The following is a 14,412-nucleotide window of genomic DNA, read 5'->3' as shown; positions in this document are numbered from 1 at the left end:
AACTCTTTCATATTAGAGCGAGTCCTGGTGAACAGGGGGACACAGAAAATCCAAAATGAATATGGAAGGTTTGGCCTCGGATAAGGGGATACTGATATCTTGGAGTGGGACAAAGGTCCTGGTCCTCCATCCTCCTCCCGTTCTGGAGGAAGTCGGCATCCTGGAAAAGGAAATGAAACAATAACTGTCCATGTGATCAGGGTAGGGGGGCTTCCTGTTTCCCAGCCCCTCCCAGGTCACTTTTGGCCATCGCAGCCTCAGTAGCCAGTGGCCAGAATGGCCTGAGATATGCCCTGGATCTCAGGCCTTTCCCAAGGTGCTCTGGAGAAGCAGAGAAGAGGGCCAAGGGCCAACCCCCAGGGTGAGGGTTTGATGCTAAGAGCCGTGGGAGGAAAGGGGATTCTTAGGGTCCCTACCCAGTGCTTCCATAGGGAAGAGATGGGGGCACAGATGAGAGAAATGCATTCAGACAGCTGAGGGAAGAGGAATGACTAGTAGAGATGGGGGCGGGGGGATTAGGGGACAAGTAGACAGTGGGCACTATTGGAGAGGTATTCAAATATTTAAATGTGTCAATCAGTGCAGAGGACCCAAAACTCCTACAGGAAAAAACCAAAAAACAAGGATTCCAAGGTAACGAAGGCAAGAACTGAGAGCAGGCTGTAGTGACAGAAGCAATGAGTGCCCGGGCCACACGGCCCCGAAGCCGTCGAGGGAGGCATCCTCTGCCTGTAAGTGTGCCCCTCTTCCTGCCACACCCAGTCCCATGGATCCTGGGAACCCAGGCCTGCTTGGCTCAGAACCTGCTGTGGTGTAGGGGAGCCCTCCACAGGTGGAGCTGGATGTGATGGCCGAGATCCTGTGTGTGTGTGGGGGGGAACGGGGGTTCATTCACAGGGGGAGCTGGACCCTGTAGCTGAGAGCTCAGAGGAGGTAGATGCCACCAACGGAAGCTTCGAGACTAAACCTGAGCTGCTTCAGGAATACCTTGATCCTGACCTGCAGGGCCCTGGGAACAGGTAGGATGCATTTAGTATGTACCCTGTATTCCAGCCCGGGGTCTGCACAAAGCTGCCTCCAGCCACTCACCTGCTATTGCCTCTGCTGCCCGCCTCTCTTCTCTTCCTGTTATTTCTCCAGCCATGCCGCTCATTCCCTGCTCAGCCTTCCTAGGGACCATGGGGTCAGCTCTACAGGTCTCTGATGAACCTCAGGTGGCTGGGGTTCCCCAACTATCTTCACAGGACCAAGGAGGATTGTGGTGCGGTCCTACCCTTGAGCCCAGAAGAACGGTGCAAGCCTGAGGTAGAAGCCCATCAGGCCCTGCAAGAAGACGCCCTGGATACAGGCCCTGCTGAGATATCAGCACCAGATGTGTATGAAACCTTGCAGTGCAGGCTGAGCTCCCTTGAGGCAGTTGTAGCTGCCTTGCGCCACCACCCGCTAAGCTTTGCAAAGCCAGTGGAAGCAGAAGACAGAGACCAGGGGGGTCTGGGGTCCTTTGGTGATGCTGGACCTGGACAACAGGAGGCAGCTCGCCTCATAGAGAGGAACGCCTGGCTGCGGCTAGCCCTGGGCAACCGGGAGGATGAACTGGCATGCACTCAGGTTTTACTGCAGGACGCCCAGGCAGAGAAGGAGACTCTGCAGAGACAGGTGAGCTGGTGACTGGGGAAGAGGCAGATCCTGCCTTGGGAGCAGAGACACTGATGCTGAGCAGTGACAGATGTGCCAAGGAAGTGACCAAAGGAGACAGCACAGTGAGAGGGGGAGCAAGGAAGACAGGCAGGCCAGGCCGCACCCCATGATCTTAACACTCAGGAAGCCCAAGAGGGACAATCTCCACTCAGGTGAGCCCTAGCTAAGACCAACTTTGTTCTCAGCTGTAGACTGAGTCCAAGGCTAGCCTGGGTTACAGACCCTGGGTCAGTTGCACTGCACACACACACACACACACACACACACACACACTAATCCTATGGGGGGGGTTATTTTTCCTTTTTTCAAATACAGGGTTTATCTGTGTAACAGAGGCCTGGCTGTCCTGAACTTACTTTGTAGTCCAGGGTGGCCTCAGAATCACAGAGATCCACCTGCCTCTGCTTTCCCAGTGCTGGGGTTAAAGGCGTGCGCTGCATCAGACTTGTTTTAGGGTTTCTATTGCTGTAACAAACACCACAACCAAAAGCAACTGGGGAGGAAGAGATTTATTTCATCTTAAAACTCTCAGGCCACGCCGGGCAGTGGTGGCACACGCCTTTAATCCCAGCACTTGGGAGGCAGAGGCAGGTGGATTTCTGAGTTCGAGGCCAGCCTGGTCTACAGAGTGAGTTCCAGGACAGCCAGGGCTATACAGAGAAACCCTGTCTCCAAAAAAACAAAAAACAAAGCAAAACAAAACCAAAACCAAAAACAAAACAAAAATAAAAACTCGCAGGCCCCACCCCATCGCTGAGTGAAGCTTCGGCAGGAACCTGGAGGCAGGAGCTGATACAGAGGTCGTGAAGGGGTGCTGCTTACTGGCTTGCTCTCGATGGCTGATGGCTCGCTCAGCCTGCTTTCTTATAGAACCAGGACCCACAGCCCAGGGCTGGCACCACCCACAATGGGCTGGCCCCTCCCTCTCCATCAATCGTCAATCAGAAAAATGTCCACAGGTCCATTTCGGGGAGCATTTTCTCAATTGTGGTCCGTCTTCCAAAATGACTCCAGCTGATGTCAAGTTCACAGGAATCAGCACAAATCCTGAGATCACTGTGGCTGGAACAGAGTGGGAGAGAGGAAGGCACATGGGGGAAGGCCACAGTATGCAGGGTGTTGAAAGCTGGTGTGCTCTTGTGTGTGGTGGGGCTCCGAGGGAAACTGACCAGCTGCAGGTGTTCACTTGCGCCATCTGATGACGGTGAGAGGAACAGTCTGGCAGTGGTGGTGGACCATAATCCTGAAGGTGGAGGAGGGGTGAAGTGGCCTGGGGCGTTTAGTAGAGGTGACCAGAGACCTCCAGATTCCCGGTGATGTTAAGCCCAGATGTGGTGGGACAAGCCTGTGGTCATAAGGGCTCCAGAGGCCCACATGGGAGGATCGCAATTTAGCACTAGCTTTGACGAGATAGGCAAACGTCTCAAAACAGAACTAGGGCAAGTAGGGAGACAGAACCCTCCAATAAGGGGGTAGGGGCGTGACTTAGCACAGCTTTTAGAGGCGTCTCACAACAACAAACATGAATGCAGGGGTGGTGGTGGCTCATGCCTTTAATCCCCGCACTTGGGAGGCAGAGGCAGGCGGATTTCTTAATTCGAGGCCAACCTGGTCTACAGAGTAAGTTCCAGGACACCCAGGGCTACACAGAGAAACCTTGTCTCCAGGGAAAAAAAAGAAAAAAAATTAGTTTTCCTGAGTGTAGTGGTGCACACTTGAAATCGCTGCTTGGGAGGCTGGGGTGGGAGGTGGCTTTAGTTGGGGTGGTATAAATGACTCCAGGAAACAGTATCCTAAAAATGTAGAAAGAAATAAAGTGGAGGGCTAGAGAGCTGGCTCAGCAGTTAAGAGCACTGGCTGCTCTTCCAGAAGACCCAGGTTTGATTCCAATCATCCATGTGGCATCTCACCACTATCTGTAACTCCAGTTACCTGACACCCTCACACAGACACACATATTGGGAAAATGCCAATGCATATAAAACAATAAAAATACCCAGGTAGTGGTGGCACATGCCTTTAATTCCAGCACTTGGGAGGCAGAGGCAGGTGGATTTCTGAGTTTGAGGCCAGCCTGGTCTACAGAGTGAGTTCCAGGACAGCCAGGGCTACACAGAAAAACCCTGCCTCGAAAGAACAAAAAATAGAAATAAATAAATCCTCAAATAAAATAAAAACATGGTGATCGTCCGGCTCTCCCCTATTACCCTGCCAGTAGCTGCACTCCCCTGGTGCACTCCCCTGGTAAGGCCTTAAGTGATGAGTGCTCTGTGGCAGCTGGGGACCGTCCCAGGCCACATTGACTGGGGCTGCTGTTGCTATAGAGAACTGGTTGAATATGTGAAGTCATGGCCTGATCCCCTATCACTGGCAGGTACAAGAGCTGGAGGATTCCCTGACGCAGCTGGAGGCCTCCCCGCCTCTCTCCATCCTCAGAGCAGCACGTAGGAACAGCAACTCCAGCAGTTCTGGGGCAGAAAGGAGACCCTGGGCACCTCAGGTAAGCCTAAAGCTTTCTGAGTCCAAGTCACGATGTTCCCTGCTTTCCTAGTGTGAGCGGTAAACGTCAATGTGTGCTTTATGGGATCCCATAAGATTGTGTGACAAAAAATTTTCCTGGGGAGAAACTACACACATCAACTGACCACAGATAGGGTCATGCCCATGACATATCAAAGTATGGGTACTGCCAAAGTCCAACTTGGTGAACCAGTGAGTTTTATTGGGGTTACAAATAGGATTAAGGGTACATATTATGGGTATGAATATGGGTACATATAGGACTGTAGTTACATACAGATTGATGGGCAGAAATGATTCAAAGACAGCTGCACCACCAAAGGCTGAGTGACAACTCACAAAAGCTAGTTACCTGGAGCTCACTACAAACCTGCAGGTAGGAGACTGTTTCTTCTCACTGACGCTGGTCTGACCCCCTCCCAACAGCTGGTCTGGTCTCAGGGTCTTCTTTGTTCCCTTGTTTGTTCACTAATCTCAGAGGGACTTTCCTTACTCTGGCAGGGAGGGGCCTAGTCCATCTGCTCAGTTTCAGGGACTTCCTGAAATTATTTAGAGCTGTTTACCTTCCTGCTTCAGGAGTAAATCTGTAGGATGGAATGTTTCTGTCTTGGAGGAAACTGTCCATACAACCTATAGTATCTGAAAGAACGAAACAGGACTTGGAGACATGGCCCAGTGGTTAGGGGTGCTAGCTGCTCTCATAGAGTATTCAGGTTCAGTTCTCTGTACCCACATGGCAGCTCACAATCTTCTGTAACTCTCCTTCTAGGAGATCTGATACCTTCTTCGGGGCTCTCCAGGCACTAGGCGTACACATGCACAGACAGACATGCAGGCAAACACCCATACACATAAAATTAAAAGAAAACAGCTTAAATCACTGGTTTGGTAGCTCAAAGAAGTCACCGCACAGTCACTCCGACTGCTTAAGAGCCTGAGACATGACCAGTAAAGAAAACAATAAGGGGCTGGCTAGTGAGATGGCTCAGCAGGTAAGAGCACTGATTGATCTTCTGAAGGTCCTGAGTTCAAATCCCAGCAACCACATGGTGGCTCACCACCACCCGTAATGAGATCTGACGCCCTCTTCTGGTGCGTCTGAAGTCAGCTACAGTGTATTTATGTACAATAATAAATAAATCTTTAAAAAAAGAAAAGAAAAGAAAAAATAAAACCACTGGTGAGATGCCTCAGCTTCTTGGGGCACCTGCTGCCAAGCCTACTGATACAGGTTCAACCCCTGGATCCCACAAAGTGAAAGGAGAGAACTGACTCCAATATGTTGTCCCCTGACACCCATTCACATGCCATGGTGTACACACACACACACACACACACACACACATACACACATACACACACACACACACACACACACACACACACACATACACATCCCACATGTGCATACCAACACTCTCCCCAAAACAAACCAAAGATGCACAGCTGTAGCTCAGTGATGAGACAGTTGGGTGACATGATCCAAGGCCCTGGTTCTACCCCTAGCCCTGCAAAAAGGGGAGGAAAACATCTCTGGGGCTTTTTTTTTTTTAATGTGTGTGCTCAGTGGATGTCTTTGAAAGTTTTATTTATTATTATACGTAAGTACACTGTAGCTGTCTTCAGACACACCAGAAGAGGGCATCAGATCTCATTACAGGTGGTAGTGAGCTACCATGTGGTTGCTAGGATTTGAACTCAGGACTTTCAGAAGAGCAGTCAGCGCTCTTAACCACTGAGCCATCTCTCCAGACCTCTGGAGCTTTTGATGTCAGAGAAATCAAGTCATGTCTTCCTGTCAGGATTCCCCCATGGCTCACCCCCTTCTCCAACGCCTCCGGAGTGACTCCAACACCCAGAGCTTTGGGTGCCTTTCCACACAGCATCCAGCCCCAGAGATGTACCTCATGGAAGACCAGATGGGGCAGCTCCAGGGGTGAGCAGCTGAGTTACTTGTGCTGAGCTCTTAAGGGCACCATTACTCTTGCCACTGGGTTGTGATGGGGAGTGGGGAGAAAATGGCTCTGGGTAATTGGAGCCTTACTCACCTTCCCTGTTTCCCACCTTTGGAGGCAGGAGCATTGAGAAGTTGAAGTGCTTCAACCGCCTTCTTCTGGCTGTGCTCCAGGGCTACAAGGGCCGCTGTGAGAGCCTCAGCATTAAGCTGGGCAAGCGGGAAGCTGAGGCCACAGCCCTACGCCTGGCTCTGCAGTACAGGTCTGTGCCTGCTCCCAGTGATGGTGGTGGCCGACGGGTAGGGCGGTGCTGCATGTCAGGATGGTACAGAGGGACACAGGACCTTCAGAAGATACATTGCCTCACCATGACATGTTTCTCTGACCTATAAAAAATGAGCGGTGGGAGGTGTCTTTTGTGGTTTGTTGTATACTATTTGAGACAAGGTCTCCCTGTGTAGCCCAGGCTGGCCTGGAACTCTCTATGTACACCAGACTGGCCTTGAACTCACAGAGATCTGGCTGCCTCTGCCTGGGTTGGGGGTGAGTGTTGAAGTGTTTAGATCCTATCCCACAGCGAGGACTGCGAGGAGGTGTATGAGGTGCTGCTTGCTCTGAAGACGGCTGGCCTAGGAACTGGAGTTGGAACTACCAAGGGAGACCTGCAGGCTGCTGAGGAGGCCGCCTCTAGGCTGCTGGTCAAGAAGGAAGCAGCCATGGATCTAGAGACATCCCAGCCCAGGTACCTACAGGAAGCACAAGAGTTGCTGGTTCATGAGAATGATGGGAGCACGTCCCAGAGCCTGCTGTGCATAGGGCTTTGGTGTCAGGGCCATCGGTCACTGCTCAGCGTTGGCTCTGAGCTAACCATGTCTGACGGACACAAGGTCTGACTAGAGTAGGTTACCCAGTGGCACCAGGTGCGCTGATAGTCGTTGATCTCAGCACTCAGGAGACAGAGTGTGAGTAGTTCCAGGCTAGTCCACGCAGTGTGATTCTGTCTGAAATAAATACCAACACCAAACACACACGTACACAAAGCATCAAGTAACGTAAGCCCTGGTTTCAGTCCCTAAAACTGGGTAAAAAAAAATCAGCGAAGAGAAGTTTATTAAGTTTATTAGGTTATTATTAAGTTTCGGCTCATGACTTCAGAGGTGTCAATTCATCATGGCAGGCAGGAAATAGAGAGGAGGTGTACAGGAAGTGGCCCAGGCTTCACATAGCCCCGAAGGAAGGTAGTACTGCTGACAACCTGTGTGAACCTGGCAAGGTTATCAATGCACTTCTAAGGAGCGTCTATGGCAATGGCTGTGAGCTCCTGGTTTTGTCTCAGCACAGAGAGTATTCACTGCCAGTGCAGCCTTGGTGTCCAGTGTGATCATAATTACCATCAAGGTTGCAAGGGATCGAAGGTGACATTCTGTATTGATTCTTGACACTCCCGCCTCCATCTCCTGAGAGCTGGGGTGTTAATATGGTGCCAGGCATGGAACCTCATGCCTTGCTAGGCAAGCTCTGTGGACTGAGCTATAAGCACTCTCCTGGCTGAGCCCCAGCACCTGCCATATTATAATGCTGGAAGATGGTTCACTGAGTGTAGGTTGTGCTATGTATGGATGCTGTTTGTAGGCCCCAGGTGACATAAAACTCTAGCTCTTAAGGGCTATGTGTTGGGAACAGCCGGTCTGCCTCCTGTCTCTTATAGCTCAGAGGGCAGTAGTGTGGACAAGCCTACACCAGAGGAACTGGCTGTTCAGCTTCATGGCTATGTCCAGCATCTCCGGGAACGCTGGGCTCTGGTGAAGATCCCGCAAGCGCTTGGCCCTGCCGCTGCACCCAAGCCCACTATGCCCCATGCAGAGGCAACAGTGCAGGCCCTTCTGGAGATGCAGCCTGGCCCCGCCTTGCCCCAGCTTGAGAAGTCTCAGCTCCAGCGGGACCTAGCGGCTACTCGGGTAGGAATGTGCTGAGACAGGCACAACACATCCTTGATGATGTCATTGGAGCCCAGAGACAAGCAGGGTGTCCCTTAGGCAGGGAGCTGGTTTCTTGTAGGAGAATTGGAGGTGAGGTTTGGAGGACAGCGTAGGAGTTTGTCCTCCTGATTAGGTTTTCCATAAGATTCTATAGGTTCCTTTTGGTTGATTGAGTTGATGAAGTAAATCTCTGACAGAAACAATTTCGGGAAGGTAGGTTTGTTCCTGCTTGGCTGACAGTTCTAGGGTGTGGTCTGTCATGGCAGGAAGTTGTGACTGCCAGAGCCTGAGGCAGCTGTCACACAGCTGTGCAGTTAGGAAGCAGAGAGGTTCACCTGCTTCAGCTCACTTCTTACTCAGTCCAGCACCACAGCCCAGGGAATATGGGGCTCCACCTCGGTTACCCTAATTTAGATACTCCCTCCTAGGCATATCCCCAGGGCTGGAGAGATTTTAGAATCTGTGAGGTTGGCAGTCAAGATTAGCTGCTTTCCCAACATTCTCCTCCCATGGGAGATGTTGGGCTGCAGCCAGGGTGAGTTCCTGGGGCTGGGGGCAGGGTGGCTCAGTAGTGCAGCCCTTGCCTAGCACAAGCGAGCACTCCCTTCCTTTCCCATCCCCCAGCACAAGAGGATCATGACTTCACAGCCCTTGGACTGAGCTCCACAGAGACGTCAGGTCCCAAAAATGTATAATAAGCAAAATATAAAAGATACAAGAACTGGACTGGAGAGTAGGCTCAGTGCTTAAGCGGGGGCAGGCTGCTCTTGCAGAGGATCCAGGTTCAGATGCCAGCACCCACGTGATGGCAGCTCCAGGGACTCTGTCACCCTCTTATGGCCTCTTCCAGCACTGCACTCATGTTGCAAACCCACATTTAACCCTGGCTGCCTGGACCCCTCTATGTAGATCTAGCTGGTCTTGAACTCTCACAGAGATTCACCTGCCTCTGCCTCCAGTGCTGGGAGTATGACCTGCAACATTCTCCCTGTCATAAATTTAAATTAAAAAAAAAAAGTGAGGTCTGAGACATTCTAGAAGCTCCCACAAATGTTATTTTTCCTCTGTAGCTTTTACAAGAGGAAGACCATGACGTAGGTGAGAGGTTTTGCCAGGCCTCTGGGGGTACTTCGGAAGGCCTCAGTTTCCCCAGCAACTGACTCTATCCCCTTACCCCCCCCCCCCCAGGACAGCCTGGCTGACCTGGTGCTGAGGCTGCAGCTAACGCAGAGAGAGAAGCGTGGGCTGGAGCTGAGGGAGGCAGCTTTGCGGGCCCAGGGCCCTGCCCACCGGCTGCTCCTGCAGCAGCTTCGCTGGGAGCTGGCTCACCTTGCGGGCGATGGCAGCAGTGGAGGCAGCAGCGAGGACCCAAGCAGTGAGGAGGAGGCCGGGGAGGACAGACAGCACTACCAGGTATGGCTTCTGCCACCACGGTACCCGTGAGTTCCCGCTCTCCTGCTCAAAGAACGGCTTGTCAGTGTGCTTCCAGCAGAGCCTGCCCAGCTCAATCCCAGGGGTGCAGGGCAGTGCTCAAGCCATGGCTTAGCGGATAAGAGCCCTGGCTGCTTCTGCTGAGGACACGGGTTCGATTCCCAGTCTCACTTGGTGTTTATCGGATCTAGAGGATCCGATGCCCTGTTCTGACTTCTGTGGGCATCACACACACACTAGCTTACAAACACCCACACACAGAGAATAAAAATAAATCTTTAAAAGTAACAAAAAAAATTTAGAAGTCAGGAGAGAAGGGTTACTGGAAATCTTGGGGCTCTTCAACAGAGCTGGAGAGTTAGGGTCCCTTTGAGGGTTCTTAGCTGCATTAATAAAATGTAGCCAACGGAAGCTCAGTTTATTATAATTCGAAAGGAGAACCTCAGGCCAGGCAAGCTAAAGGGAGAAGGGTGATGGGGGGGCATGGAGGTCAGCCCGAGGTGAAGGGGAAGCCAAAGTCACTTAGGGGCTTGAAGTACAGTGGTGTTCTGGCAGCAGCCAGAGGAAAAAGAAAACAGCTGGGCCTGTTTGAGTCAGGCCCCAGAAAGGCGGAGGCTCCAGATCTTATGGAGACACTGGCATGTGTCTCATTCTTTACCCAAAGAGTGAAAACTGTCCACATGCAACGGCGGTGCCTGAGTGCATGCACACACAACATTAAATAAATGGCCGGGCAATGGTGGCACAGGCCTTTATGCCGGCACTCAGGAGGCAGAGGCGGGCAGATCTCTGAATTTGAGCCCAGCCTAGTCTACAGAGAGAGTTCCAGGACACCCAGGGAGACCCCGTGTCAACAACAACAAAAAAAAACAAAACAAAATAAAACTAAACCAAGTTCTAGCTGGGATCTGGGCGCCCTCCATATCCAACTCGAGGTGAGACAAGCACAGCGAATTCTCTCCCGCCCCCCTCCCTTAGGGCCCTCCTGCCCTCCTGGGTGGTCATATGGGCAAAGTGTGGGACTCTGAGAATGTATCCCAGGAACTGTCAGCATCCCTGGCCCGGTGAGTGTCAGGGCCCTGTGGGGGTGGATGCATAAGGGGCTGTGTGGTTGGCAGCACTGTATTCAGCAGACACCAAAGTGTGGGCTGGTGTAGAGGTGTGGGAGGCCAGGGACAGTGTTGAGAGTACCTGACGTGGTCTCTCTTGCACCCTTGCAGGGCAGTGGACCTGCAGGCACAGCTGCAGTCCCTGCGGAGGCAACTGGAACAGGTGGCTCAGAAGGGCCGAACCAGACGTGCTCAGAGTGCCGAACTGTCCAGAGAACTGTGCAAGGCTCACAGGTGGGACTCCGCACCGCTATCCCCCCCCTGGCCTCAGTTTCTCCACTTCTAAGAGAAGCGGTGGGCAAGCCCACAGCTATTGGCTTTTGCCCAGCTAGGTCCTTGTCCTAGCTCAGCCAGGCCTCTCCCACCTCTCCTCCTGCTTGCAGCGCTCTGGCTTTAGCCTTAAGAGGAGCCCACCAGAAGCAGGAAGAGCAATGCCAGAAGTTGGAGCAGCAGGTGGCTCGGATGCAGGCTCAGCAGGCAGAAGAGCTGGCCGTGTTGACAGCCACCGTTAGGGCCCTGGGGAAGCCTGGGGCACCCCAGCCAGCCCAGACTTTCCTGTAGGGCCCAGACCAAGCTTGCATGTGACACAGAGGTGGCAAGAGTGTCACAGTGTCCTGTAGTGGGTGGAGAGGTGGCCCAGTGACTAAGAGCAGGGTCTGGGTTTAATTGCCAGCCTCAACAGCATGGCGCCTGTGACTTCAGGTCAAGGAGATCTGTCGCCCCCTTCTGGCCTCTGCAGGCTCTGCACTAATGTTCACATACTCTCCCTCACACATGTAATTAAACAAAATAACATACAAACTTGTCCTTTGTCCCTGGCAGCTGGAGCATCTCTTCAAGAGGGAACTGAGGTGGGAAGGGCTTAAGGGTGTAGGTGGCAGGCTTGTTCCCAGGGAGAGGAACCCCAGGCTGCTATGAGACCTGCATGTACAGGAAGTAGAACCTGCATGTACAGGAAGTAGAGCGCTGCTGGTTGGTCAGCAGTAGGGCACCCGCTGAGCATGTTTGAAGCCCTCAGAGCTGCCTCTGTGTGCCCATCCCACCAGCCCATGCTAAGGAGACTTGTGTTAGTCCCAGCCCTTATTGAACAATGTATTCTGCAATTCTTTTGCAGAATACAGGGGCTGTTGGGTGGGGTGGGGGAAACAAAGGCCTTGGTGGGTGGAGTGGCCTAGCACGCACAAGGCCACATTCACCTACACGACTGTGGCTACCTATGATGCCAACACTCAGAGTCCAAGGCTATCCTTGACTACATAGTGTGTTTAAGGCCAGCCTAGACTTCTTGAGACAGTATCAAAGAAAGAAATGAATGAGGGGCTGGAGACAAGGCTCAGTGCTTAGGAGCACTGGTTGCTCTTGTAGACGACCTGGGATCCATTCCTAGCAGCCACACGGCAGCTCACGACTGTCTATAGCTCCAGTTCCAGGGGTCTGGTGCCCTTTTCTGGCTTCTGTGGGCATCTGGTAGACATATTACATGGACACAGATGCATGCAAAACACTCACACACCTAAATATAAAAACAAAATGAATAAGATAAAATTAAAAGTCTGACCAGAGTGATGGCTGACTGGGCAAGGGTGCTTGCTGCCAAGTGAGAATCTGAGGTCTGCGTTCAGTCCCCAGCTCCCACTCAAAGGTGGAATGAGGGCGTCCTCAGACAGCCACACAGTCCCTCGTTGATATTGTTGTTAAATTGAGGGTCAGGGGAGATTCCTCAGTTAGTAGCACTGACCGCTCTGGGAGAGGACCAGCGTTCAGTTCCCAGCACCCATAATAGCTGCTCACAACCACCTGTGGCTCCAGTTCCAGGGGACCTGATGCCTCTGGCCTCCTAGGGCTCCCACACACAGATACACACGACTGAAAATGGTAAGAATAGCGGGGCAGTGGTGGTGCACACCTTTAATTCCAGCACTTGGGAGGCAGAGGCAAGCAGATTTCTGAGTTCGAGGCCAGCCTGGTCTACAGAGTGAGTTCCAGGACAGCCAGGGCTACACAGAGAAACCTTGTCTTGAAAAGAAAAGAAAATGGTAAGAATAAAAATTAATGTACTGCATTGGTAGAGAGCCTCTGAGTGGGGCAACACCTGGAACAACAACGCCCAAGAGGGCTCCTGGGGGGTGGGGAGTGTCTGTGTGAGTGTGCGAGTCTGTGTGTACTAGCAGCAGCCGACTGAGTAGTGTATGGCCACACCCTCTGCTTGGGTGGGGGCTGGGCTGCAGTTCAGTTGTCCCCTCCTGGCTGAAACCATAGAGCTGGACGAGCCTGCGGGCCACACCTGTGCAGGTGTTCTGAACAGCTGTCCGTCGGGGGTGGGGGGTGGGGAGGACTGCCTCAGTGCCTCAGGCAGCAAGAGCCAGAGCCTGGGCTGGAGGACCTACGTCTGTCCCACACTCTGGGGGTTTGAGGGATCAGGACAGTGAGGCAGGTTACCTTGCTGGTGTGTGGGGGCTGGGGGGTGGAGGAGGATCGCTTCTTTCTCTCACACCCTACAAATCTCCAGGATCCTTGTGCAGCTCCCAGAATCGAATTCAAGCAACCACCTTTGCCGGTCTAGCTGGCCCAAGCCATTTTAACCTTTAGCCACCAGATTGTCAGTGGTCAGCCAAGGTCACCTGGGGGTGGGGGACATTCAGGGCTGGTTCCCAGGCAGCTCCGACAGTATCTGGCTGTTCCCACGGACGTCCCAGCAGCAGATGGGCTCAGTGTCTTTGTCCCTGGGTCCTCCACAACCACAAGGTCAAATGTCACCTCGGGGCCACGGGCAGGGGTTATGGGGGCGGGGCAAGGCCCAGCCCACCCGGTTGGGCCCCAAGGGTTAGGGGGCCAAGAGTGTGGCAGGGCTACTGGGAAAGGGCTGGACCCCTCTGGAACTCACTATTTCCGACCCCAAACTGTTCCCTTTGGGTCCCTCACTTAGACTAGTCTCCCAAAACCTTTGTTTATTTGAACTTCTGTGACTCAGCCCCCTCTTCCAGGGCCTTTTTCCTCCTAAGCCCTCTTGCAGCCCCCCCACCCTTTCAATCCTTTCTTGAGATCCTGGCACCAAGGACTCGAGACTAGTCCAATCTAGGACTGTCCTCATCCTAAATAGCCAACTATGACCCCTAAACTGATTTATCTTCTGGGTCCCCCAGGATTTGCATCTCTAAAACACAGCCAATTCTAATCAGATTCCTGGGAAGTCCTTGCTCCAGTCTGATCCTAGTCCTTCCTGCTTTCTGTATTTGGATTTTCTTTCACATGGTATCCAGGTGGATTCTTCTGGGTAGGTCCAACAGCACAGGGCTGGGTGTACCTGGCCAGCAGAAACCAGAACCTTTAAGTCCCCTATGTGAGGGCTGGTCTTGTGGGATGATTTTCACAAGGTCCTTGGTGGGGCCCAGAAGAGAGGGCTGGCCGAGTTCCCTGGTGTCTACACTGGACCCAGGCCTGCATAGGAAGGAGGCAGAACAGGCCTGGCGGTCAGAACTGTGACTCAGGGGTGAAAGGTCACCCCAAGAGGGACTTTTCCAGCCGGTACCGGTTAAACGTTAACAGACCTAGAGTCAGGCCTCAATCCCATCTAGGCCTCCAATGTGAAGGGAGCTTAATAAATGCGTGCCCGGGGGTGTGGGGAGACTGCATACAAAGGGTGCTTAATAAATGTTTGCTCCAGTAAAATTGGAGGGGGCAGGGGCGTGGCGGCAGCTGGGAGGCTCCGGACGTGGGGGC

The 14,412-nt window shown here is 52.7% G+C and overlaps 1 protein-coding gene across 2 annotated transcripts; it reads left to right on the top strand.

Moving 5' to 3' along the window:
• The first annotated feature begins 116 nt into the window (after positions 1 to 116).
• Positions 117 to 11,493, top strand: Ushbp1 (USH1 protein network component harmonin binding protein 1). 2 transcript variants are annotated; one of them, XM_031340217.1, is made up of 13 exons: positions 117 to 361; positions 606 to 731; positions 898 to 1,019; positions 1,245 to 1,656; positions 4,073 to 4,198; positions 6,021 to 6,154; positions 6,295 to 6,435; positions 6,751 to 6,915; positions 7,882 to 8,131; positions 9,341 to 9,565; positions 10,562 to 10,647; positions 10,804 to 10,926; positions 11,076 to 11,493. In XM_031340217.1, the coding sequence occupies exons 2-13, from the start codon at positions 678 to 680 to the stop codon at positions 11,251 to 11,253; spliced, it is 2,016 nt and encodes a 671-aa protein (XP_031196077.1). In that variant the 5' UTR covers positions 117 to 361; positions 606 to 677; the 3' UTR covers positions 11,254 to 11,493. The 2 variants fall into 2 exon arrangements, with proteins under 2 accessions (XP_031196077.1, XP_031196078.1); XM_031340218.1 differs by having other exon boundaries at positions 581 to 731.
• The last annotated feature ends 2,919 nt before the right edge of the window (positions 11,494 to 14,412 follow it).

Source organism: Mastomys coucha, unplaced genomic scaffold, assembly GCF_008632895.1.
Source record: "Mastomys coucha isolate ucsf_1 unplaced genomic scaffold, UCSF_Mcou_1 pScaffold22, whole genome shotgun sequence".
NCBI classification, from domain to species: domain Eukaryota; kingdom Metazoa; phylum Chordata; class Mammalia; order Rodentia; family Muridae; genus Mastomys; species Mastomys coucha.
Note: the sequence above shows the minus strand (reverse complement) of the source record. Positions and strands in the feature narration are given on the sequence as shown.

What these genes read in the sequence shown, in the direction of transcription:
- Ushbp1 (XM_031340217.1), top strand. Translation starts at nt 678, where the DNA reads ATGAGTGCCCGGGCCACACGGCCCCGAAGCCGTCGAGGGAGGCATCCT. An exon ending in GAGGGAGGCATCCTCTGCCT is followed by an intron (nt 732 to 897) that starts GTAAGTGTGCCC and finishes GTTCATTCACAG; the next exon opens with GGGGAGCTGGACCCTGTAGC. An exon ending in GGAGACCCTGGGCACCTCAG is followed by an intron (nt 4,199 to 6,020) that starts GTAAGCCTAAAG and finishes TCTTCCTGTCAG; the next exon opens with GATTCCCCCATGGCTCACCC.